This window comes from Hypomesus nipponensis, chromosome 26 (genome assembly GCF_054491055.1).
Source record: "Hypomesus nipponensis isolate SF chromosome 26, ASM5449105v1, whole genome shotgun sequence".
NCBI lineage: Eukaryota > Metazoa > Chordata > Actinopteri > Osmeriformes > Osmeridae > Hypomesus > Hypomesus nipponensis.
The window spans coordinates 4,023,061-4,049,036 of NC_140386.1; the positions used below are offsets into that span (position 1 = coordinate 4,023,061).

Consider the following 25,976-nt stretch of genomic DNA (forward strand, 5'->3'; position numbering starts at 1 on the left):
TTTGAAGCAATGCTTCCAAATTGTCCAAGCACAGTCACACCTCACAACTCATTCATGTCTATTTACAATAGCACTACAGTAAGATATACAACTTCAAACAGAAAACCTCCAAATCTGAAATAAAACATGTTTTACAGTCTAGTGCTCCAGATGTGCTCTAATGCACTGTGCAACATCTTGCATGTAGTCGAAATCGGTAAGGTTAAAGCGGTACTGTACAGTTTGGTTGATGAGGAGGATACTAAATGGTGTTCTACTGTTTCTGCAAACTAATGTCCCTGGCAGTGTTTGAATGGTGTCACAGGTCTCATTGGGTCGCTACGGTAGCCCTGTCTCAGTGTGAACACTGTTCCCTTGTGAGAGGGGCTTTCTGGATGGTTCCTTCTATCTGGACCTGTTCAGACGGCCTCCTCTCACCTACACCTGCACTGACACAAATGTAACAGGCATGGGATTCCTCGTTCATTCATGGGCCTTTTTCCATGCTAGCCTGACCATTAGCCACGCTGCCCGCCTCACAATGTCTGTCAGTCGTAGCAGAAACTCAAGAACAACACGCTCATTCAAATTGCCCTGGTGGACATATCCTGTATGTGTCCTTGTGACGCTGGAGGGTAAGAAAGCATTTTTTCCCCTGCTTTACGGTAACCTGAAGCATTCACGAGCAACATGATCTTTAACCATAGCAATACACAGGCCAATCTAGAAACCAATCAATAATATATATATATTTTTTTTTTAAATCATCAAATAAAATCCATGAACTAGTTACCAGGCACACAACGTAGAGCCACGAGACAGACCCCTTTTTAACTTATCCAGCGACCCTTCACTTCAGCAAAGAAACAAAACTTGCCACTTGTTCTTTGCACATTCAGAGAAATATCTAAGATCTGGCCACCCCAGGGTACAATCCGTTCTGTAAAAGGGCCGAGCAGAGCGAGAAAAGGGGAGAGAGAGAAGAGCTAGGGGGAGTAGGAGGAGAGGGAAGAGGAGAAAGACGCCGTGGGTGAGGAGGAAGAGAGGTCAATGAAGAGGAGAGAGAGAGAGGCGGGGTTATTTTTTTTCGTTGCCTTCTTTCAGACCGAGGACACAGTGTTGTTGACCAGGGTGTCCGTGTTGGGCGGCTCTTTGGGACTGGACTTCTCCAGGACGGAGATCTGGGTGACGGTGCTGCTCTCGGTGAACAGGGTGCGACGCCGCTTACTGTAGCTCAGGTAACTCTGAGTCTGCCACTTCCACAGCCTCTTCTTCAGCTCTGCTTGAACCTTGACACACACACACACGCACACACACATACTACTGTCACCAAGACGCATACGACTCGGTGAGGAAATATCATCTATGTTTATGACTTCAAATTTATCTCTGACTTTGTCTCCACGGTGTATAACTCTTCCCTGCTTACTTCTCCGTTAAGGAAACAGTACAGCAGAGCCACGACGAAGCCCTGCGGGGGATGACAATTTATTACACACAACACTCGCGGCGGTAAATGTCCTCGCGAAAATAAATACAATGCTCCTCGCGTTTCTATGCGTACACACACAAGCGCTCGCGCGCGCACACACACCTGGAAGGAGCCGAGGCCCAGTTCTATGAAGATACGGGCCTCCTCTCCCGTGTTCTCCGGTAGAAAGGCAAACACCATGTAGTGCATCCCAAACAGAGGGATCAGAAACAGAGTGGATTTGGCCAGTCTCCTGAATGGACACACACACACAGAGCACAGATAATAAATAATATATCTGGGAGTGTATGTGGGAGGGGGTGTCAATGTGTGTGAGTGTATGTGTGTGTGTACTTAATAAATGTACTTATGGAAGGATATTTCTCGGAGACTTACATGAAATGACTGGCGTCGTTCCCTCCAACACCAGGAGATTTGAGCTTTTGGACCAAAATTCGAATCACGTTGATGAAGATGATGAAATTGACCTGAACAGGTGGGGACGTGGTTAGGTTGAGCTCTCACCCCAAGCACTGTCTTTTTGCCTCTGAATGACACACATTCCATACCATCCAATATAGTGACAGGCCAAACAGCCTACGTTGTGATGGGATTTGTAGTTGCATTTGTTTTTGTAGTCTCACCAGCAGCGATGCAGTGATGGGCCCTTTGATGATCCACCAGATAAAGGCCACATCCGTGTCATCCCAACATCTATGTACAGGCAGAGCAACATCATCCACACATAGTCCCGTCATCCTCCACATCGTCCCCTTTAAAGTGTGTGTTTTTTTCCGATCGCATCTACCACATCTGCTGGGGTAAGATTTATCCTCACCCTCGGTTATCGTAAAAGTTGCGCGTCAGGACCCACACCGTCAGTATAAGAGCTGGGAGACCTGCGACATAGATGACAGGCGTGAACCAGATAGAGAGGAAGAGAGATACAGAAATAGCGAGAGACACCGGAAAAGAAAGACAGAAACCGACGCACACAGAGAGAGATGGAGAGAGAGAGAGAGAGAGAGAGAGAGAGAGAGAGAGAGAGAGAGAGAGAGGGAGAGAGGGAGTGAGAGATACCAATCCCAAACACAGAGCGTGCGACAGAGATGGAGAGACAGGGACAGAAAGAGAGAGAGACGCCGACCGGGACTGAGACAGAAAGAGAGCGAGAGGACACCCACCCCAGCCGATGAGAGTGTACCACCAGAAATATTTCTTCTGGGAGACAAAGGTGAGGGCCAGCAAGGTCTGGAGGTACATGCCCTCCACCAGGAGCCAGAAGTAGTTAGCCAGGATGCTAAACTGGAAGAAGGCCACCGCAGACTTGCAGGAAGTCTACAGGAAGAAAGCATCGACATTTTGCCTTTGTAGTAACATGTCGGCGTCTCAGACAATGTTTCCGATTGGCCTGTGCTGTCACCGTTGAGCGACTCTGGGAGGTCTGTGATAGCTGGAGGGTGCCGGGGAAACTGATCATAATCACTGTGAAGTGCATCGATACCATATCTGGAAAACCTCTGCTGAATGACGCGCATGTGTGTGTCTGTGTGTGTAAGTCCAGTCGGTGAATGTGCGAGCGTTTTTTGGGGGGCTCGTGTGTGTGCGTGTTCTAATTAGTACTGGGGTCGATATCAGGGCGGCGATTTCAAAGCCCCTAAAGATGACGGTCCGTGCCTATCTACAGAGAGACCGCCCCCCACCCCCCACCTAAGCCTTGCCCTCCCCGTCCACTTCCACCCCCTGGGTCACAATCCACACTATCTCCTATCCTCACACGTTTTGAGATTTCTATTTCTCTAATCCCTCAGCCAGGTCCCAGCGTGGATTCACAGGTGGATTCACTTTCAAAATGTAGCTCCCGCTGTCCCGAGTTGAACGAGAGACCGAGAACCACACGCACATACACACACACATAAGCACGGTCCTCCTCTAAATCTGTCTCTCACATCTCCCCGTAACGTTCCGCTGCTGATCTGCTGATCCCCAAGTCTTGCCAGCACGGAGTGGGAACAAGGGGGGGGGGGGAGTGGGGGAGGGGGTACGGAGAGGAGGCAGGGGGTGCATTTTAAAGCTCGCCATCCTATCATTCTATCGGAAGAGCAGTTTGCCCGTGAGAGCGGGCCTCATCGCTACATCCCCCCCAACCCCAACCCTGTGTCGCCTCCTTCCCACAGTTGCCCTTGGGATTCTCGAGTTTGACGCGAGCGGGTGGAGCCGGCCTGAGCTCGTCGTCCCGCCTGCCCCTTAAAGACGACACATCTGCCATCTAACGGCCCGAAGACAATCGAACGGCCACGACGTGACCAAATTGGCCCTTTAGGGGTTGAGAGGCCGTGTCAATTTGCAACTCGGGGGATTCTGCTGTTCGCATGCGCGATGGCGAGGGATGGAGGTCGATGGAGAAGTGTCCCTCTTCCACCGTGCTGCACTCACCGTAGACATAAAGCAGTGGTCTAGGTTCTCGTCAGCGAACAGCACCCCGTCTTTGATGAACACCGCGCTGGCTCTCAGGATGAAGGAGGAGAACAGGTTGATGTGGATGTAATTCCTGGTGCAGTGGAACTTCCTGTTGAAAGGGGGAGTGCATTTGTCTCCTCGTGTGCCTTCACGTTCTACTGTATTTCTCACCTACGTTTGGGCAGCCGGCTTACCTGAACACGGTGAAAACAAAGATGGCACTGATGAGGGTGATGAGGGAGGTGGCATAGCCCGCCGTGTACACCTGTTGGAAGGTCGAGAAGTACGTTGTCTGGAGGAAAAAAAAAAGAACAATCCGGAAGGCTTTCGTCAATCTCACTTTCTGGGCAAGTGGAGAAGCGCATCTCTTCCTCCCACCTGGCCCTTGATGCTGTTTGGCTCGACACAAATTCGAATTATACAAAAAGCAGTGCGAGCAGCTAATTCATTTCTCCAGACAGGAAAAAATACAGTTTTATTTCTGTCTGGGGAGAGAGACTGTTCTTAATGAGCATGATCACATGGAGGGCATGCTCCAGCTCTTTGCCCCTGGCTTGACTAGGAAGTAAGTGTGTATGTATGTGTGTGTGTGTGTGTGTGTGTGTGTGCACACGTGTCTGGTCTTCAGTGTGTGGGAGAGTGGAATTGAATGTGTGTGTCTCAGTATAAACACCGCTGTTCAGCCGTGAGGAAGGAGAGCAGAAGAGAAAGGGGATGAGGATAAACAGATAAAGATAAAAAAAAAAGGGGGCCGTTGGAAAAAGCCGGAGAAAAGGGGCAGACTGGATGGAAGACGGACATCCTAGGGTCTGCACACCGTAACGATCGACACAGCTCATCTCTTTATCTGTCCTTCCTGCAAACCTTCCCATTTCGGACTCCGGCTCAGACTAAAGCTTCACATCCAGCCTGACTAGCGGGTCCAGGGGCCCGCCTTGCAGCACGAGCTAGGACTCTCACGTGCGAGGAACACTCACTATCCGCTTGGAAAGATGCTGGCTGTGACACGAATGCCGCTTGGCTGTGTTCATCCAAAAAATCGGATCCACTCTCAGGTTCAGCAATGGAGCAATGCAGCTGCAGTGAGACAGGCAGACTAACTGTGAGACGGGCATATCGACAGTGAGACGGGCAAACGAACTGTGAGACAGGCAGACTAACAGTGAGACAGACAACTTGGCAGTGAGACAGGCTGGCACAGAGACAAAAAAACAGATGGAGTCTTAAAAAAAAGCTGTACAAGGAGACAGGAAGCAGTTTACATAAGACGTACATCAAAGGCTGCGAGTCATTCTGGGTGAGCGGGTGAGTCACAGCGAACGGAAACTTTGGAGCATCTACCTCACTCTCTGTCTCCGCATCCTCGGCAAACTCGCAGGCTTCCTCGTACGAGGGGTACAGGTCCATCCAGCCATTCTGTGTACAGTTCCTGTAGATGTGACCTGGGAGAAACAGCAGCCAATCAGACTCCAAGGCCAAAGTCAACGCACACATAGTGCACACATTGTCAAATCATCGTTCTATATTCAATATTCTTCAATATTCATCTTTCAATATTCCTATATGTTTAATGTATGTACCTCCCTGCCAAAGTAAATTCCTAGTTTGTGCAAACATTCATGGCGAATAACATCCCTTCTGATTCTGATTCTGATCTTTTGACATGATGGCACTCGCTTGCACACACACACACACACACACGAAAAACATATATCTGCGTCACTGATATCAAAAACAGACAGAAGACAGGATGTAGAGACCATTGAAGGGAGAGGACAGGAATGCACACCCTCCTAAGCTGGGCCTAACGATCCCACCAAGTCCAGATGGCAGGAGGAACATATTACAAAGTAGTCCAAGCAATCTAAAAAAGCAACAAAAACAAAACAAAAACGGCTCCTGTGTGTGTGTGTGTGTTTTCTGATGTGCGTTCAAGAGGCACAAAACACCAACAGGGTTGCGCTCCCAACACATTTCAAGACTGGCGTGTTTTGACAGATATGAATATGCAGAGCAGCTAAGGGTCAGTGAGGGTCAGAACGACTTGGAGGTTTGTCTTGGCTGATGCATCGAGACTCCCGGACAACACCCGGAGCTAGCCCATCCAGTAAGACCGTTGCTGTTTCGAACCGCTGGACCCCGGAAACGTCGGGTGAGGTCACCTGCGACCAATCCCTCGCCACGGGGACGTGTCCAACGTGCGAGAGGTTTTCTGTCCGTCGTGGACAACCGTCCGATTTCTGTGGCGGGTGAAATTCACTGACACAACTGGGCCATCGTCGTGATGGATGAAGTGAGTCGAAGACACACAACACACATACACATACACACACGCAAGCGCACACACACACGGTGACATATGCTGATGCTGTGATGGACGAGGAGTGTCGGTCACCGGAGATATATCCCTCATGCTCTGTTCATTAGGATTTAATGGGACGGACCATAATTCCATCTGCTTCCTAATAACATGGGGCGGGGGGGGGGCGGGGGGGGGGGGATATGGAGATGCGCCTCTCCCTCATCCTCTAGAGGAAAGATGACTGATAACACACATCGTAAAACACACACACACACACAAACGGTCTTGTTCTCAATGCTTCACAATGCACACACAAACACACACATTTACACCCAGCCACACACACACACTCATACTGAACACACACAGCTGTCGGCCATGAATCTAAAAGCTACACACTATGACATCCTGTTCATGTGCACACGTGTTTACACAGAAGCATTATAACCGTTTGTAGCAGAACAGTCACTTGCCCAGACCGCTTCATGCAGAGCTCTGCTGGATGTGTCAATGACCAATGACCGGAGAGATATGATGAATATGAATGATTGTTGGAGGATGGAACTTTCTCCCTGCATGGTCGAGAGTTAGTTAGACTGGACACACTCCCACAAGTTCTACTGCAAACAAGATCCATATCGAAGGTCACATAGTTCACCGTGTGTATGCGTATGCATGCGAGAGAGAGAGAGACCAAGAGAAAAGTAGAATGGATGAGTTTGTGTGGCGGGAGGACATTGAACTCGTAGTGAGCCCCACATCGGCCTATAAAATGATGCGCCGTATGGATGACGGATATACATTTGTCAGTTTGTTTTTTTCCGCAAGACTGCCGTGGCAGAGTGTGGGGGATTGAGTTGTGGGCGGTTTGACTGAAAACTTAGCCTGTCGGAATTCTTCTCCATGTTTTAGCATTAGCATATTGTGGCGTGCTTAGCGTAGCTTGGAGCCCTGCAGACAATGACAGTGGGTGGGTGATTTCGCTGGCTGAGCGAGCTAGCCAAGAGCAGGCCAGGGCCAGGGCTAAGACCCCAGAGACAGAACAACGCTGAACCAATGTGGCTAACGAGCAGCGCTAACACTCCTTCCTCACACTCTTGACTCTCCCGGCGAACCCTTTGATTTTCCCATTATTTCCTCGTTTTTTGGGGTGTGTTTTCTTTCTCGCCCTCTCGCTGGAGCGGGATCCGCCGACCTCGTGGACGCCTCACCCAGAGGGGAGTCTGAGGGGGAGGAAGCCCGGGGAGAGGGGAGGGAGGAGAACATGGCGCCTACTCCGAACTGAGTGAAGAGGTTGTGAAGGACTAACCGTAACACCCCCCCCTCCCCTCCATCACCCCACACCTACACACGCTGAAGCCTGAGCTCAAGTTACATGGCGAGCTTTGATGAGGGCTCTTTCTGTGCCTGTCTCTGTCTCACTCGCGCTCTCTCCTCGGCAAGAGCTTTATGGAGGGTTTCTCCCTTTAGGTCCCTCTCTCTCTCTTTCTGTCTCTCTCTCTCTCTCTCTGTCTCTCTCGCCCTCTTTTCATCCATTTCTTTCTTTTTCACCTGTTATTGAGCAGTCCCTCATTCACTGAGAAAAATAAAAACTTAAACCCCCCCACACACACACACAGCACCCCTCCCTTAACACACTCACATACACACACGCACACAACCAAAAATCCTCCACATGCACATCATAAAGCTGTCTCCGCATATATATATATATATATATATATATATATATATATATATATATATATATATATATATATATATATATATATATATATATATATATGGACGTCGCTGAGTTTGTTTTGGACTACAAGGAGATACACAGAGCGGACACAAGTTACCGGTCCTTGTACAAACGGCATTGCACGCATACAGGGACGTGTCTGTATGTGCGGGACGTTATCCGTTTACACAGCTAATGCTCACAATTACAACGGCTACTCTTTATCTAACGTCAACCATTTTATGAGGCATGAGAGTCTGTGGCTGTTTATTTTCCTTGGCTGGGCGGGCCAGCTGGGTGCGGGTGTGGGGTCATGTATACACAGCCTGGAGAAGCTGAGCTTTATCTCACAGTGGAGGAATCCTCAGAGTCCACAATGGGCCCAGTTCTTCGTTCAAAACACTGTCACAAACCGACCATAACACACATCCACAGACAGGCTAAATATAACCATGGCCACTCAGACGAATTCTAAACTCCAAAGATGGATGTCCAAAGGTTCGACGTCGGGAGTAAACCCAAACTTTGGAGTCGAGATAAGAAATGTGGTCTCTGTTCACCGCGTGGTGAGATGCAGGGCAGGGAGCGGCGGCAACGTAGAGGTACGCGCCACGCGCGCAAGGTAGCTGTGTCACGTGTTTTTAGACAACGCGAACGCTAACCGCAGGGTGTGAAGAACATCTAACAACGTTGTTTTGTGTACGACGCATTTCAGTTTTATTCAAAAGAAGTAAAGTTCTGGAAGATCTCCGTTCAGGTCCAAACACCCCATCTGACTGATGAGGTTTTGCCATGTGTTGCTCTTCCTTTCCGTACATGATGTTATTACGGTATCGTTTGGTGAACTCTGAAACACTGAATGTTAGTATTCTATTATTGTTATTCGTGTTCTGCCCTGTCGGCTACATCAAATACCCAACAGCTGTTATCTCCTTGGCTGCGCTTTGAAAGGCCAGCGGCAACCAGGGTCAAAGTTCAAATAAACAAACTTCTCTCCGTAGGAACACAACGGCACAGCCAGTGCTGAGCTATTTTATTGCTAATTGTGTGTCACCGGCTTCCCTAGCAACAAAAAAAACGAAACATGGCTGACTGTGATGCTTCAGCGACTTCCTGGTATTTTCATAGAGGTCACATGGTCAAAGGTTAGACGGGCGTTACCTTGGTTGTTGGCAAAGAGCTTGGACACGTTAGCGCAGGAGACGCTAACGACCTGGCCAACCTCGGCACGGTACCAGCAGCGAATATCGTCCCACTCCGTCCGGCAGCCTGACGGACACAAGAAGACAGGATGTTAGGATGGCGTGTCACTTACCTTCAGTGGACCGGCAGAAAACGGATTTATACCTCTATACATTAGTCAGTGGTGAACTTTAAAAAGCTATATGTCATAATAGGGTTCAGCTGAAGGACAATGTTTAAGATGAAGACTAATAATCCCTTTCTTGGCTGTTTAAGAACACCAGTGCTAGCCTGTAAAAAAAGAAAAATTGGGTTGACCTGGAAGGTAATTGAAAATGTAAATCCAATCTTCATCAACCCCTGAAAGACGATTAATGTCAGGAGTCCCCATTGGTAAAAATAAGATATGATCCTGAAGAAGGTGGATGGATGGGTAACTGGCAGTTTTTATTGGAATGTCAAATGAAGCAAGCGCCCATACACAGCTATTGCTAAATGCCGGTGTTAAAAACACCGTAATGGGGGTTGTCGCACTGGGGTGAGGGAGGACGTTTGGGAAGAGGGCAAGGAGAAGGTCAATTGTGTGTTGAAGTGAAGTGTGAGATGAGTTGAAGTGATAGATAGCTTGTCCACAAAGCGAGCATTATCTTAATATACTCCCTCTCTCTCTCACACTCGCTCTCTCTCTCTCTATCCTTCCTCTCTCTATCCATTTTTCCTCTCTCTCCGACCCCCTCTCTATTTCAATCTCTTTCTCCCCCCCTCTCTCTCTCCCTCCCTCTGTCCCTATCTCTCTCGTGCTCTCTCTCTTTCCCTCACTCTCTCTCTCCATCTCTCTCTAGTTCTATCTCTTTCTTCCCCCGTTTCTCCCTATCTCTTTCTTTCTCTTTCATCGACGGGATGTTAATGAGAGCTCAAGGGTGGCATTTCAACAGAAGATCCAAAGCTCCTTTTCTTCTCTACGGCCTTTCTGGTAAGCTAATTATTTCTCGTTGTTGGACACGCTTATAACCTGTGCGCCAATATACACACACAGAATATGTGGTTCCACACACATAATTTACGCAGAAAATTGCATAGCGGGCCCTTTTCACTGGCAGGCACGTGCTGAATCACTCCCCCTCACACCTTACGCACATCACACACACATACTGTCACCACAAACCACTTTTGATTTGTTCACCTGGAGAAAGGTGAAGGAAGGAAGGCAGAGTGAAACAGAAAGACACATAGAAAATGTATTTGACTCTGTTGAAAGCTAATGAAAGACGGTTTGTTCAATTTGGGATTTGTGTCTAATTCTGATTGAGTAGGCAGAGGCACTCCTGAGATAAGACCAAGGTCTTAGAGACGAGACGAGACAATCTATTCCAAATGCTAATGAACCCTTGGATGTCAATCCGGGCGACTCATCCTGTCTCTCTCTCCCTCTCTCTCTGTTCAAACGATATGCTCTCTCTCCATTCCATTCTTAAAACCGATTCAGTCGGCCTAAATGTCTGGATCTCTAGTAAACTTTTACCCCTAACTTATGAGTTCTCATCCCGTAAAGAAAAACTGAATTTTTCTAAGGGGTTCCCCCAAGTCTGAGGAGAGGAGCGTTTGATTTAGTGATGTTTGAAGTCCTCCTGTGTGTCACCCACATGGCGTCTATGACGCAATATGATGTTATTCCAGTGGTAATGAGAAGGCCATCTCTCTCGATCTCTCTTCCTTTCTATCTGTCTGTCTCTGTCTCTTTCTCTCTCGTTCTCTCTCTCTCTTCCTTTCTCTCTGTCTGTCTCTGTCTCTTTCTCTCGCGTTCTCTCCCCTGCCAGAACGCCTGCAACATCAAAGACCTTCAGACCAGCATCAATTAAAACATAAGTCAGACGACTTCTCATTCATAATCAAAAAAAGCTTTTGGCTGATACCGGGAATTCTGTTTGAGGTTGCCAAGTCACGTTGCCGTTGTCCTTTCTCCCTGGTCAAACTAAGTTTTCACGTGATACATATGTTGGCCGTGTCGTTAATTTCATATCTACAGCTACGTGTATGGAAAGTAAGGCAGTTTTTAGCACCGGGCGGTTCAGTTGAGGGCGCTAATAGCATTCTGGCTAATGAACGACCACTCTTATATTTGTTTACGGCTGCACAACACGAACTAGAAATTCTTCCCGTTGTGCTGAGTGTGATGGCTGAGAGGTGTCGCCGGTGGCCTTAGTAATCAACCTCATTAGGGAGTGATTAGCTCCAGCCTTGCTCTCTGTCAGAGAATGGAGCTGGAGTGATGGATGAATGGGGGGATTCTCTCCCTTTTCCCGTCCGCAGGTGCACTAAGTAGCCTAATCGCCTGGCCCAAGTGCCCTCCTCCTCACGCTCTCCGAAACAGAAACTTTGTGTGTTGTATTCATTCAGCCATTCTATTTCAGGAGGGCTTATCTCCATGAGGATTGCGGGACCTATGACTCCTTCTCTATGCCTATCCATCTGAGCGTACAATGACGAACCCCAACCATGCACGTGGGCACGCACGTGCGCACTTACGGACGCACGACGTGCACCCTAAGTTGTGCTCGACCCACGTTTGCAAGCTTTCCAATAAAAGCTCGAGCTATCTTCCTATCTTACCTCGGAGAAGGCTATTACAGGGGGACGCTAAAAGGTTCACCGGAGACTCCACTATCTTCTGATTTATACTGTCTTCTTTAAGCTCTCTGAAAACCTGCGGTCTGAAATGCCTAGAGGTGAGGACATGGAGTCAAGTATGCCTGTTTTCCGGTCAGAATCTTCTCTCCTGGTCTTTTGTGCGTCGCGGCAGTACGTCCAGTAAATACAAAAAAGAAAAAAAAATCCATCATCTGACATTTATGGAGGTTTATAGTCCACTAGAGGAGCAGTGTTATTGGAAATACACGGTTGATATTGTCCTGAGCTGCAGTATAGACATGATCTGGTTTGCCAAGGGCCCTGAATTATTAGTCCTTTCTCTTCTCAAGTTTCAATCCCCACCCCCAGGCTAAGGGGGGTAACAGTGCACAACCTAACGCCGCCTCTGTCTTCCGTTGCTTCTACGCTGACAGCCCTTGTTCCTAACGCTGTTTACGATATTGCGCAAAATGCTAGGTGTCGTTTGGATGCGAGAGACCAGATCCTTCAATGGGAGACGTGATTCGATATGTGATTGAGGTTACTGCGTAGTTGTGGCTCTCTGGGAGATGGAGAGGTGAAATAAGACAGAAAGAACAAAAAGAAAGAGCGAGAGAAGAAGACAAAAGGAGACACGGGGCATCATCAGTGGTTATTTCCTCCGTTTTCGTAACAGAAACCCATAAACCTGTATCAGATGAACACAAGGCTCTCATGTCATGTCTCACGCATTTGCCCAACTGATGTTTGTTGGCACGATGTTGGTTTCAACATTACGTATTTACCTTTTAATCCTTCATTCGGTGAAATCGACCTCTGTCGAATCGACCTGTTCTTTGAGCGGTCTTTGAAGTCATGAACGACGTGTCTTAAACGGATACATCTGGCTGCCTCAATAAAGGAAACTCAACATGTTTCAACGGCTCGGCCATCAAGGGTGTTTATTTGTCGCTCACTCTCTCCTCTTCTACATGAGCCAACTCCCTCGCTTTCTGTTCCGTCCCCGCGGTGCTGTCGTGGTGATGGATGGCGTCGGAGCGAGACTGAGAAGAGAGCTGGGGCCTGGGGGAGTTGAACTGCACACCGCGATAAATAGGTAACTTTGGGGACATGTTGAGACACACGAGCACGGACGCACGCTCGCATGCTGCGCGCATGCACACTTGCGTTTTCGACTGTACTCTTTCAATGATCTGTTACATTTGTGAGTGCAACCAGTAGGCCTACATTGCAGTTCTTTTTGGTCCTACCGTTAATGACAGTGACCGTGTTGAATGGGGGCAGGAGGGTCAGCGTAGGCAATGTACCGTGAAAATGCCAACGGGAAGGGTGAAATACGTCCTTGCACCTAGACCATTTGGCCGTATTTAAATCTAGATGAAATACACATATTTTCTCTATAGCCTATGATGTTGTCTGAGATGTACAGGGTTTTTGATTTGTACATTTTACAATGTTTGATTTGTCAGATTTTTTATTTTTCAATGTTATTCTGATGTAAATATATGTTTTTACTGTGTTGTACAGCAATAGGGTTGCAAGATGTCTAGTTTTCAGATGTGCTTTATATTGACTTTAAATTACATTTATGAATATGGCAGACGCTTTTATCCAAAGCGACTTCCAAAAGAGAGTATGCTTTATGAAGGAACTTGACCTTGAACACACACAATGTGTTCACACACCAAATGACACCATTCACCTGACAACGACCGGAAGCAAGTCCGTTTATTGATAACTGTCCCCAAATAAGACTATTCACTGCCATTCACCAGGGGCATTGCCAGGAATTGTTAACATTCGGGGCTTAGCCCAAACCTAATATCGGACCTTAAGTAACCTGTGCTTTATTTGACCTCAGCCACAGACATAATCATAGAATTTGAGCACGCACATTCTTTTAGCACATTTTGAGAGTAGATGTACAGTTTTTTGAGCTTTATGGAATATAGACATTCGTTTACCCTAATTGTTACCATGAATGCATGTGCCAAATCCAATGATATCATAAACCAACAGGCAAGTTTCTTTAAAAGCTAGATTCATATCTTTACTCCTCCCTTGGAAAAATAGAAGAATATCCAGTGCGATTTGCCTATGTTCTGCCCTTTCTCCTCTAGTCTCTTGCCGCTGACTCTCTTCCCACTGTCACTGACTGTCACTCAGTGTGAACCACCAGACCCACACCCCTTTAGTTAGCTCGATAGAGCTGAAGACACTACTTTTCTTTTGACGGACTGTTACAGCATGTCACGAAAACTCCCACATCGCACACATTGTTTAAAAAAAACACATAGATAGGATCAAAATGACATTCGGGACTGCACTCAAAATGTCAGGGGCTGCAGTCAAGGGAAAACATGGCTCGCGACGCCCCTGCCGTTCACATTCCCGCCCCGGCGTCACTCAATGATTTCCGTCTCTCCCCCCATCCGCCCTGTCCTCTCTCTGACCTTGTGATCCTTTCGTGGTTTCCACAGAAGTCAGCGTCGTTCAGCTCCTCGTCTTTCAGCATTAGCTGACCGGTAATTAGGCCGTGGGTTGGCCAGATGAGAGAGCTATGTGTGGCTGACCCTTATTAACATCCACCACCACCACCACCACACTAGCCCCTAGCGCCACCATCTCCACCCTCTCATCACCCCCACCACCACCACACTAGCCCCTAGCGCCACCATCTCCACCCTCTCATCACCCCCCACCACCACCACACTAGCCCCTAGCGCCGCCATCTCCACCCTCTCATCACCCCCCACCACCACCACACTAGCCCCTAGCGCCGCCATCTCACCCTCTCATCACCCCCCACCACCACCACACTAGCCCCTAGCGCCGCCATCACCACCCTCTCATCCACACCCCCCTCAGAGAAGTTTGTGAGGTGCTGGGTCAAAACCGAGTCTTCGGAGACCCATCCGGTCCAAGCGTGCCTCTTTCCAGCTCCCGGGGTAGCTGGGAGGGTGTGAGAGTGGCTGTGGAGAACCGCCGAGGGCTGTCTGTCTCAACCCTCTGGGCCAGGCTGTTCTGTTGTGTCCTTCTGGTAAACAAGTCGTGAATATTCACGTCCGCTTCCGGGCTCCCGTTGCATCAGGCCCAGCCCCCCAGGCCCCCCCCGCCAGTGAAGGCGCTTGACACGTTTGCCATCCGGTGAGGCCACCAGACGAGCCCCGCCTGGGGAAGGCGTGTGTGTGTGTGGGGGGGGGGGGGGGGGGGGTGGAGACGGGGGAGTCTGAGGGCTGAATCGGTGTACGGCGGAGGCGGCCGCAGAGCGAACCCCCTCCACTCTGACCACCCCCCCAACACAACCACCCCTCCCAGCGGTGACGATCGCGAGAAAATCGTGTCAAACCATCGCAATCGATTTGAGTGACGACAGCTGCGGCGGGAGCAGATGTTTTCTCGCGGGCCCGGCCTTCCTCGCGCCCCGCTTCCCCGCTCTCCTTTTTCCAAGGGAAGTGACCCCCGTTGAGTGACTCCGAAGGCCGAACAAAGGAGGTCTGGAAAAAAATGAAAACCCGGATGAACCTGCGCATCTGGGTTTTCATAAAAATAAAAAATAAATGGGGGGGTGGGGGGGGGGGGGGAGTCTCCATTGATCCTCATTTTCCTCATCTTTGTCCCCGGGCGAGATGAGATGGCGATTCAACGGAGCGCCTCTAATCGGGGGGGGGGGGCGAAAAAAACACACACCCGATTACACCTGCTAATGTTCCAGGGTTCCTCTGGCCTAGATCCCAGTCACCTGTAGAAGGGGTGGATAAGCTCCCTACAGTTTGAATCAAACACTGACGAAGGGCACGGACGTGCATCATCTCCGCAATCGATGACTCGACCTTGGGCAATAGAAAGCACCGTACCGGGTCCTCTGCATAATTCCCAGGATATCATGAGTTCCCGGTGTGGATAATGTCGTCGATTAGACTTGAGATATATCGTGCACACTGACCTGTCGCGGTGGATCGGTTGCGGCTCTCCTGTCTGCGAGTCTTCAGGCAGGCTTCCTGAGCCTGCAGGTGATGGGCCACCGAGGCACAGTCAGGGTGGATGGCCTCAGCCTGTGGGGGGGTGGGGGGAGCGGGAGGGGGGGTGGAGGGGGTGGGGGGTGGGGGGGTCAGAGAACAGGGACGTCAGTCGCCGATACCACGGACGCCGAGTCAGTCCGAGCGCCATCGGACTCTCCACGCGGTTGGGAAGGACTCCCATCGGCCGGTAGCCCACCCTCCCTCCCCCCACTGCACCTACCCACTCACCTTTTCCCCCCAACCCCCCCCGGCACCCTTTTTGGGGAACCTCATCCCCACCGCTCTCTCTTTGACATTCGTGCGACGTCTGTCACAGCATCTGTCACTGCATCGCCCACCCCCCCCCCCGCACACACACACAAATACCCTTCCCACCTTCTATTCCCCCCCCCCTCACCAGACACTGATGGAGACCTGTGGTTGACAGACAGACAGACAGACAGCGAGCGAGCGGCTCATTGGACCGGGACATCCAGACAGCGTCGCTCGGCAGCAGCCAGCCACCGCGGCGATGGGCGCTTCGCCCACGCACTCCAACGAGCGACCAAACCGGCTTTCTTTTTTCGGTTCAAAAACATCTGACGTCGTTTCCCCCCCGTTCAGGCTCTGTCGCCTCTCGCCGTGTGCGAGACATGTGGCATTGAGAGGGTAAAAATGGAGACCGACGAAACAACACCACAATGACAGAAAAATTACAAATAAAACGACAGAAAAAAAATTCAAGACAGTAAGCGTGCAGCTCGTGCCAATTAGCACAAGAGATTCCCATCGTTGACATCTCGTCACTCCCCACGTCTGCATTGAGGGGAAGTCCTCAACTCCTTCACGTGACCCTTCACCTCAGGAGTAAATTGAGCCAAATGTCAAATCGGGAAAAAAAAGAGGGATTGCTAGCCATCTACGCGTGCGAGAAAGAGTGTCTGAGAGAGTGCGTGAGAAAAGGTGTGTGTGTGTGAGTGCGTGTGCATGCACGCGTCCATGAAAATGCGTGTTGCTGTGTGTGTGAGACGTGTATGTCCGCGGAAGTGCATCGCTAATTAATGTTCGAGTCTCTTCGCGGTCAACAATGTACATTTGATCCTGCTGCTGTGTGACATCATCAGCGGACGCCCCGCGTCCCTGGCAGATGGTGACGCTGCAGGTGAACGTGACCTTCGACCCCTGCTGGCTGTGCTGCTGGGGGCAGAGCGGTCCACGAAGAGGAAACGCTCACACTGATTGGACAGCTGAACGGATGGCCCTTCGCAACCCATCGCTCGCTGCACTGCATCTGTCGGCAAGCCGTTCATTCCAGGTGTGTGTGTGTGCTCGCTCGCATGCGTGTGCGTTAGCGTGCGTGTTGAGGGTGTCATGTTGTGCTATCCGTACAAGCGCTGGGAAATCTAGGCTGAGAAGGCAGCTTTAGGCGTGAGGAACAATAACCATGTGTGGGAGTTTACCGCTGAGGAAACGAGAGTTGGTTACTACCATGAGCCCAGCTTTTCAGTTGCCAAAAGACTAGAGAGAGAAAAAGACAAATCCAGTGTTGCCCTGCACTTCACCCAGCAGTGAGTTTCACGATAGGTTCCCTAACTCTGACAGATGAATGCCGAGGATGTACCTACTAAATCCTTCCTCCACTCGGAATGAACTAACCTGTGTCGCAGAGGGTGTGGAGAGGAAAAGGGGAGAGAAAAGAGGGGTCGAGGGGGAGAGCGAGAGAGGTAGAGAAGATGGAAGGAAGGAGAGCGAGAGATGCCTAGCAGAGGGAGGCTTAGAGAGCGGGGGGCGGAGAGGTAGAGGGAGGGAGAGAGAGAGAGAGCGACAGAGAAAAGAAGATGAGTGGCGGTGGGAGAAAGAGAGAGAGAAGGGTTCAAGGGAGAGAGTGAGAGAGGGAGAGAAGAGGGGAGGGAGAGATAGAAAGAAGAGCGGAGGAGGGAAAGAGAGAAAGAACGAGAAAGCGCTCGACAGAATAACTTTCCTCCTCTCCATGGCTTGCGTGAATACTTTACCTCATCCTCATCTCTGATTTAAGGATTACCGACTAAATCCATGGTGCCAAACGAGTCGCCAGACAGGAATTTTTTATGAAAAAGACTTCATGTGTCAAACGAAATGACACACGATGGCCATAAATGTGTGGCCTCGAGTCTCTTTGTAATTTGATGTCCTGTATCAACAAATGCGCCAGCACATTCTTTGGCATTAATGCAACAAGATAGAGAAGGGTGACCTGACGTATTATTTAAATACAGACGCATTATGACACATGCAGCCAAGCACAGTCAATTGATGCCCCGTTTATGGGTCAATCTGATTCAGACTGTAGCTTCATCTACAATGAAGAGGAAAGTCTAAATGTGTGTATGTGGTTGTGTGTGTGTGTGTGTGTGTATGTGTGTGTGTTGGGGGGGTCTGTTTGTGTGTTTGTGGTTTAATCCCATTACCCAATGCTCCTATAGGCACACTTATGGACTCGTTATGGACAACACTTGATGGTTAGCGATCATTTATCCTAGACTAGCCCTCTACACACAGGAAATGGCTTTGGTTACGAGCATCCAATTACATGGTAATCCAATAGCGGCCTTCACCATGTCATTATCATAGGGCACCAACAGCCCAAAGCCAGCCTCCCCATCTTCCTCACTCTAATCACGCATATCTCTGGACGTTCAGTGGGATCGAAACCACAAGGTGTTTTTGACGCAATCACGGCCCAGGTGGGACGACCACCGTTGCTAATGGTAACGAGGCCTATAGACACCCTGAGTCCCACGAGGCAGTTGCTGTGAAGCTGTTTATGAGGCACCGCGTACACGAGTCTGGTTTGGTTATACAACACTGTGATCCAGACTGTAATGAGTTCAATCCGTCATGGTCAAATCTCTCGATACACCTGTTCAGTTGCTGGAAATGTTCTTGCAGAGGGTGTGCTGTTTAACATGCAACAGACAGGTTACTGTGGAAATAGGGTGGCACCATTAGCATTTCTTCACCACAGATATTCACTGGTGACTGAAAGCACATGCCCATGCCAAAAAATCCAAAATATTAATACTTAGAGGGAATTAAAGGGATGAATGAAGGAGAGGAAGAAGAGAAGAGGAGAGACAGAGGAAAGGAGAGAGAGAGTCCTGATCCGTAAGACTATAGATAGCACCCTCAGGGAAACTGCAAATAAATGAACGTATAGGATCATTAGCATTTCAGTGAAGGCTAGCTTTGGCTCAGAGCAGTCGGAAATAACTATTCTACGACTCCAACACAACGTATTAATCCAGCTGTCTTATTGTTCATTAAGATGTGGATGGCATATATTTATCTAATTGGGATTTTCTTTCAGGACTTTGTTTGAAACATGCAATAGATTTAGGTGAATATCAATGGGGGTACGACTCCTCCCTGTTTGGACTTGGTTGTCTGGAGTTTTATATATTAGCCTACAATGGGACTGGACCACTTTCACTAATGAGGTGTGAGTTTTAATAACAGACTGACACGCAGCCATGACAGATCATATTCCTCACATCAACAAGAATAACAAAGACAAGTGTTTTTTGCATACATGACGTGCATAACTTACGTTTACGTTTGAAACGTTATTTACATTTATTCATTTTAGCAGACGCTCTTATCCAAAGCGATTTTTTGTATGACAGAAAAATAGAGCACATGATTTTCCATCTTTTCATGAATTCCCTTTTTCAATGGCCAAGTAGAACGGTTTCAAAGGTTTTGAATATTTCAAATGTTCCATTCCTATTTCATAGGAAAATGAACATTGATGCTTTTCCCTTTGGCAATAGTTTTATAGAGCCATGGCTGTGCAGAAGGTAGTTATGAAAAGCGTCCACAATATCACTGTACTAATAAAGTCACGAGGGAAGCTGGGGATGTTCTCCCTTTTTCTACAACTCACCAACATCCAGGCCAATTCAAGGTGCGGTTTTAGGGGCGCTGTTCTAAGATTGATTAGTCTACTGACTTAATGTACTGGTGGGCTGTTCTCCAGGGTTTGACACCTTTTGACTGTTTGACTGCAGTCAAGATTATCGCTGAGCAAGTTCACAGGAGTGAGCTGTTTATCTTGAAATACAGAATATGGAACTGTATCTATTAATCGAATTTAGTGCTTGCAAGAGAGAAAATAAGTGAAGGAAAGCAAGAATGGGGGTCTTTTTGAATATGCCAGTGGCGATTTGAGACGCTTTTTAGGGGTGTTCAAGCACACCTAAATTTAATCTCAGCACCCCTCAAAATAATAATAAAGATGTAATACATTTGAATTATTATGAATTATTATTGTAATCTTAAATATTTGTCAGTGCTGTAACGTGTTAAAACAATGTTTATTTATTGTTGACACATCGTTTCATTTGATGCTGGTAGTTCATGAAGAAAGGGAATTTCTCAGTTTTTTCATTCATTCAATATTTTGCACAATAATAAATACATGTATGCAATGTTATCCAGTGAAATGATTGATTTATGAGCAAGGGGGTTTAACACTTTTGCAAGGCACTGTATCCATGTCACATTCTCAATGGGGGCTGAGCACCCCTAAATGTCTGTTCCGAGAAATGCCCGTGGAATATGCCTCCGCAAATACATTTAAGCAGCGAATACAATTACTCATGTAAATATTTTGCATTAACTTACCGATTTAAAAGCGTTCAGGTACAGCCACAGTCCGTAGAACAATAACACGGACATCCGTCTTTTAGATAATGACAGAGTTTTGGTAAGTGTCATAGCCATAGATTCAGGTTCAACTGATTTATCTACAGTGAAACTATAGACGGCAAACAATCCAGTCGAAATCAGCCTCTTCAACTCTCGTTTGTCAATGAAAAAACTATTTTATTATTCTCATCCTTGCCATAAGTTATTGCTAAAACGAACTCGTCCTCTCGCATTCCTTCGTTACCGACAAGTTTTGCTGTAATCAAACGGGTAGACAAACGCATCGGCGCCGGGACCTCATCCCGGTAAGAGGTTCAGCACTCCAATGAACCGACAGGGCGCGCGCCTCCTGAAAAACCACTGCGACTGGTACAGGTTGCGCACACGCAGCTGGTTGGCTACGAATGTGCCAGTATTGTTTACCCTTAATGCAACACAAAATGACCAAAATCAACATATAGCCTAAGCATATTGAAACAGAATCAGCAATGTCAATCAATACGCATTGGTTGATTAAAGTTGAACCATGAAGCCTAGCACTCTTGCATAAATCAATGAGACCTATAATTACTGTGTACAAATGTTGGTGAACAAAATGATAGAGGTCAGCGAGCCTATTGGAAAGCGACCCCGTGATGTTTATATGAATTCAGCGGCATTGGACTTCACAGGCGTTTTACACCAGCAGACAAAACAATTGATTACAAATACAATCATTTCAAACCATTAATTTATTGATTTTGATTTCGTCTCATCATAGCATACTGTATTGTACTGTAAATGTGCTAGATCAATTTAGTTGACAGTTATAAATATGTAGCTTACGCATACATACTGTCGGCACACAAACACATTTTTGTATATTGTCCTGACCTATGAAAGTCCTCCTCTAAAAAGAAAAGGATTGTTCTTCTCAACCAGGATATTGTGGACTATATTAGAGTTCATGTGTATGTATGTGTGAGGACACGTGTGTATGTGTGTGTGTGTGTGTGTGTGTGTATTTGCTTGTTTTCCTCTGCAATATACTGTGTGAGTCCGCAGCATTATTGAGCAGAATGAAACATCCGCTGGAAGATGGGTACTTGACTTTGTCCTCGGGGTTGAGACAATTTATTATGATTGTCTCATTGATATCCATCTCCTCTACCCTTTCTATTCCCAATCATATCAGTAGAAAAAGATACCAAACCTACCTCAGCATACCGGCATGATGCAAAATATTGATTCAAGCTTAGTACAGTGTGCTTTACATCAACTGATATCATCACTCATGGGCCTATTGGCTGTCATCTCAATCTCATTTTCATCATTGTCTTCCTTGACATGTTACATACAGTATAAACTGATTTTGATTCTCTAATTCGTTTTTTATTTTTTTTTAGTTTAAACCCAGCTGAACCCTGCTGAACCCTCCTAACCAGCTGTGTTTTCAACAAGCACGTGAAAGTAACCTAATTTACAGTGTTTTAACAGCCCCAACAAAGAACCGTGGAGGAGAACGACACCAGAATTAGACAGGCGGACGGCGGACACCCTCGCCATGTGACCAGGACCCTCACAGCCTCATCAGATGCGAGGCTCGAGACTGGGTCGACCCCGTGTTCTGTTTTCCCAAAGACTCCAACATCCTTCCCCTGTGTTGTGTGCGTGCGTGTCTGTGTGTGTGTGTGTGTGTGCGTCCACAGGATGTGTTGTCAAAGCAGGACACCTACTGCTAACAGCTGTGTCCTCCACCATCAAACTCGGTCGGAGCCACAACCCACAGAGGACACCCAGGGGACGAACGAGGCCAGATGGGTCCTCCAACCGTCCCCCCCATCTTGTCCTTCCGTGGCCCCATCCGAGGGTTGAGAGGATGGAGGTCGAGATCTGCCCCCTCCCCTGATGACCCCCCCTCACCACCACCTTTTCTCCGACTGACTGATGGGCCGCTTGAGGCACCCCGAAGGTCTGCGGCACCTATTCCCGGTTCAACTCCGCCCTCCAGAACCCAACCACTTGCCCTCTTGCCAGAAACAGCCAAACAACACCCCTCTCAAATAGGCGGCGAGCATCCCATTCAGGCGGAATCCATTTCCGGGATGTTCTCCACAGGCAAGCGGAAAATAAAGAAGAAGTTTGGGAGGCCCGTGGCTGATGATCCCATCTCAGCCTTTTGGATTCTGTTCTCCGTTTTGTTCAAAGCAAGGGGTATTCGCCAGCTTGTCATTGCCAATTCTTGATGACAGGATCCTGTGTGTGTGTGACACCATTGTAAGTGAGAAAGAGAGTGAGCGTGGGTACGGTATGTTTGTAGGTGTGTGTGTGTGAGATAGCAAGAGAGAGAGAGAGAGAGAGAGAGAGAGAGAGAGAGAGGGAGAGAGAGAGAGAGAGAGAGAGAGAGAGAGAGAGAGAGGGAGGGAGAGGAGAGAGAGAGAGAGAGAGAGAGAGAGAGAGAGAGAGAGAGAGAGAGAGAGAGAGAGAGATTGATTCTGTTTTGAATGATTTTGATCAAAGTCTGGGACGAAACGAGTAACAATTTTGAACACACTTCATCACAATCTGTATCACACAACTCACTTTTATTGGCAGAGCACTGATACACTACACAAAAGCTTTAATCATAGTTTCTTCTCTCTCTCTCTCTCCCTCTCTCTCTCTGTCTCTCTCTCTCTCTCTCTCTCTCTCTCTCTCTCTCTCTCTCTCTCTCTCTCTCTCTCTCTCCAATTTATGATTCATGCCTGCTTGCATGTGTCAAAGCTCAATCTTTGACTTTCTATTCTATCTTTCTCGACTTTGTTTCTGCACTCAAAAGGGTTCAGACTTGCCCCCCAGTTCTCTCTGACCAGGTGTCCAGCCCTTTCACGGATAGTCTTTTGACTGTCACACAAAGGATGTAGCAAACTGAAGAGTGGATTACCAAGAAGCCAACTTTAAAAAGAACATTGTCTGGTTGGACTGGAGTGGTACCTGTGTCATATCTTCTGGTGAGATTCACATGCCATTCATACACGTTGTGCATTGCCTCCCCATTGCAATAACTACATTTTTCTTTAACAGTAGTTTGGTACAGTGAACATGACAGAAGTGAGCAATGGGGGAGAGCATGTTGTTTTCATACAGGTAAGACCACAATGTGTTGGTCTTTCAGATGCATCCTGTTGACAAATCAACAAGCTGCATTTTGTCTGCAATCTCTGTCTCTGAAGATGGAACGTCACTGTTACTGAATGCAAATTCAGTCTTCTTCGATACCCATGGAAACACTGCATGATTTTGCATAGACAATGCCATTTAGGATTTAAGTAATGGACTTCTAATTTATACAAATAGGGCTGACAACGCCATTTGAAGGTCATATTTAATTCTGACACTTACTGGAATATGTTCAATTTGGATCTTTTTGCGTGCGTTCGTGCGTGTGTGTGCAGGGGGTAGGTGGGGGTTATCTTCATGGATTTGCATACATACTTGAATAGATATCCTCATTGGTCTTTCACTCTCCTAGCCATGGTTATCTCAAACACAGCAGCCAGAACCCTTGGAAGGTTCGCTGTCATGTCAGAAGTCGTTAGCAGAGTCTGCTCACATACGGACATCCTATCATCTCACCGAGGCCTAAATTGAAGTAGACCTTTGGACCTCTCCCACAGGGGCTTAAGACCAGATCTCGACTTAAGGTCAACAGGAATCCTATGAAGAGTGTGTGTGTGTGTGTGTGTGTGTGTGGGGGGGGGGGGGGGGGGGGAAGCGCGCGGTGGAATTTGGGGAAACGCTGAATAGATCATTTGTTCTTTCTTGGATATAAATATCTAGAATCGCATATTTAATGTTCCCTCGATGTTCGCGTTTGGCTTTGTTTTCATTTTTAGTGCAGACAGAGTGTTTGGTCAGATGAAAAACCGACCAAACTAAAAGATCCAAACTACGCAGCATAGATACAGAATTGTATCTATTGGTCCAGAGGTCCTTTCCCCTTTCATCCACTCTCGCATCATCATGTATCTCACCATCGTCAACCGTCTCAGTGTCAATTCTGGCTTTCATTATTCTCCAGGACAGTAAAGCTCTCACCACCGCAATGGGATTAGTCCCACAACAACATCATTAAAAAAGATGAGATTAGCCAGCTTTACAAGGACCAAGAGGCAGTAACCACAACAGACCTGTCCCCATGAGCAGGCCGGGTGAAAGCATATCAGAATGTTAAGTCTCTCTCTCTCTCTCTCTCTCTCTCTCTCTCTCTCTCTCTCTCTCTCTTTCTCTCTCTCTCTCTCTCTCTCTCTCTCGCTCTCGCTCTCTCTCTCTCTCGCTCTCTCTCGCTCTCTCTCTCTCACTCACTCTATCTCTCTCTCTCATTAGTCTCTGTCCAAAAAGCTGTTGTCAATAGAGACTGCGGAGTTTATAGAGATGTCAGCACGCAATCTAGGGTTGGTGGAGTTCAGAGGTGAGGATGCTAATGACATACCAGCAGCCACGGTGTTTGTTTGCTGCAGCGCTGAGGGGTTTGAAGGTGTGGTGAAACAGAACAAACCAAATTAGACGTCCCCGTTGGAGCCAATTATCAAGCGGACGTGCTTATTTTCGTCCGACATCACAAAAGGTTACATGTGTCAGATTTATTGTTCGAAGACTCCCCACCACCATTTCCAACCATCTTGGCATTCAGTTCTATGTTTTGATACGTTCCTCAGTGTTACAGAAGCCCATTGATCTTTGAACACCGACTCTGAATCGTACGCATGAACAAGTCTTTCAAAATGACCTTGTCTCTCTCCTTCTGGTGTAACAAGCGTATTTAGAGGTAGACGGTGAACTAAGACTACTGATTATCCCCCATTTTAGAGCTGGCTTGCACTTTCCAGTCAAGTCTCTCCCCTTTTAAAGTAAGAAGATATTTTAGATATGTTGCTCAGGGGTCAATTTGCTGTGCTTTCTGTGACTTTGTGTAATCTGATGAGAAAGCAAAACGGTCTGCATTTCCTCCCCTATCTAATGACTCCGTAATTGGCCAATCCAAGCCATGCATTAATGGCTGTTCTATTTCCTGGAATATTGGGGGGTTCGGTCACAAACAAGCCATTTGCATGTGAGAAGGAAGGGGATGTTAATCAGACAAGCTTTTACATTTCTAATCAGATGTTTGTGATGTGATTTTGGAATCAAGTGTGTTCTTTTTATTACGTTAATGAGTATGATCCCCCCAAGATGGCGACATGATGGTGGTGCTGAGGTTGTCTCGAGCCTGTTTGCCTCCAGCTTGTCTACGTCTGAGTCGATTGTCTCGTTTTTTCCGATGCGTGTCCTCTTTTTTTATTCAGCGACACTTCACGTTACATTGTTATATTAAGCTCTGACACTTGCTTTGGGAATTTGCTTAATTTTCACGACAGTTACTGTAGGTCCCTTTGAGTGACTGAGGTAACAGTCAACAGAAAAGTTTGATGGATGTCATCAGTTTGGAACTTGCTCGAAGAACAAATCAATTGCCAGTTTTGTGTCTATTTGTCCTCATAGTCGCTGTCAAATAACTAACGGCGTGTGCTCAATGACTAGGTT

General features: G+C 47.6%; 1 protein-coding gene across 1 annotated transcript; it reads right to left on the minus strand.

The window, feature by feature from the left end:
- Window positions 1–1,065: 1,065 nt before the first annotated feature.
- ghrhrb (growth hormone releasing hormone receptor b) lies at window positions 1,066–20,510 on the minus strand. The gene is made up of 13 exons (XM_084692773.1): window positions 20,412–20,510; window positions 15,695–15,803; window positions 9,100–9,207; window positions 5,252–5,352; window positions 4,105–4,202; window positions 3,887–4,019; window positions 2,635–2,788; window positions 2,289–2,349; window positions 2,095–2,164; window positions 1,847–1,938; window positions 1,574–1,703; window positions 1,409–1,450; window positions 1,066–1,268 (listed from the first exon to the last, which is right to left on the minus strand). The coding sequence occupies exons 1-13, from the start codon at window positions 20,508–20,510 to the stop codon at window positions 1,080–1,082; spliced, it is 1,386 nt and encodes a 461-aa protein (XP_084548899.1). The 3' UTR covers window positions 1,066–1,079.
- Between the last annotated feature and the right edge of the window lie 5,466 nt (window positions 20,511–25,976).

What these genes read in the sequence shown, in the direction of transcription:
- ghrhrb (XM_084692773.1), bottom strand. Translation starts at nt 20,510, where the DNA reads ATGGCTATGACACTTACCAAAACTCTGTCATTATCTAAAAGACGGATG. An exon ending in CAACCGATCCACCGCGACAG is followed by an intron (nt 9,208 to 15,694) that starts GTCAGTGTGCAC and finishes TGTGTCCGTCAG; the next exon opens with GCTGCCGGACGGAGTGGGAC. An exon ending in GTACACTCTCATCGGCTGGG is followed by an intron (nt 2,350 to 2,634) that starts GTGGGTGTCCTC and finishes TCTATGTCGCAG; the next exon opens with GTCTCCCAGCTCTTATACTG.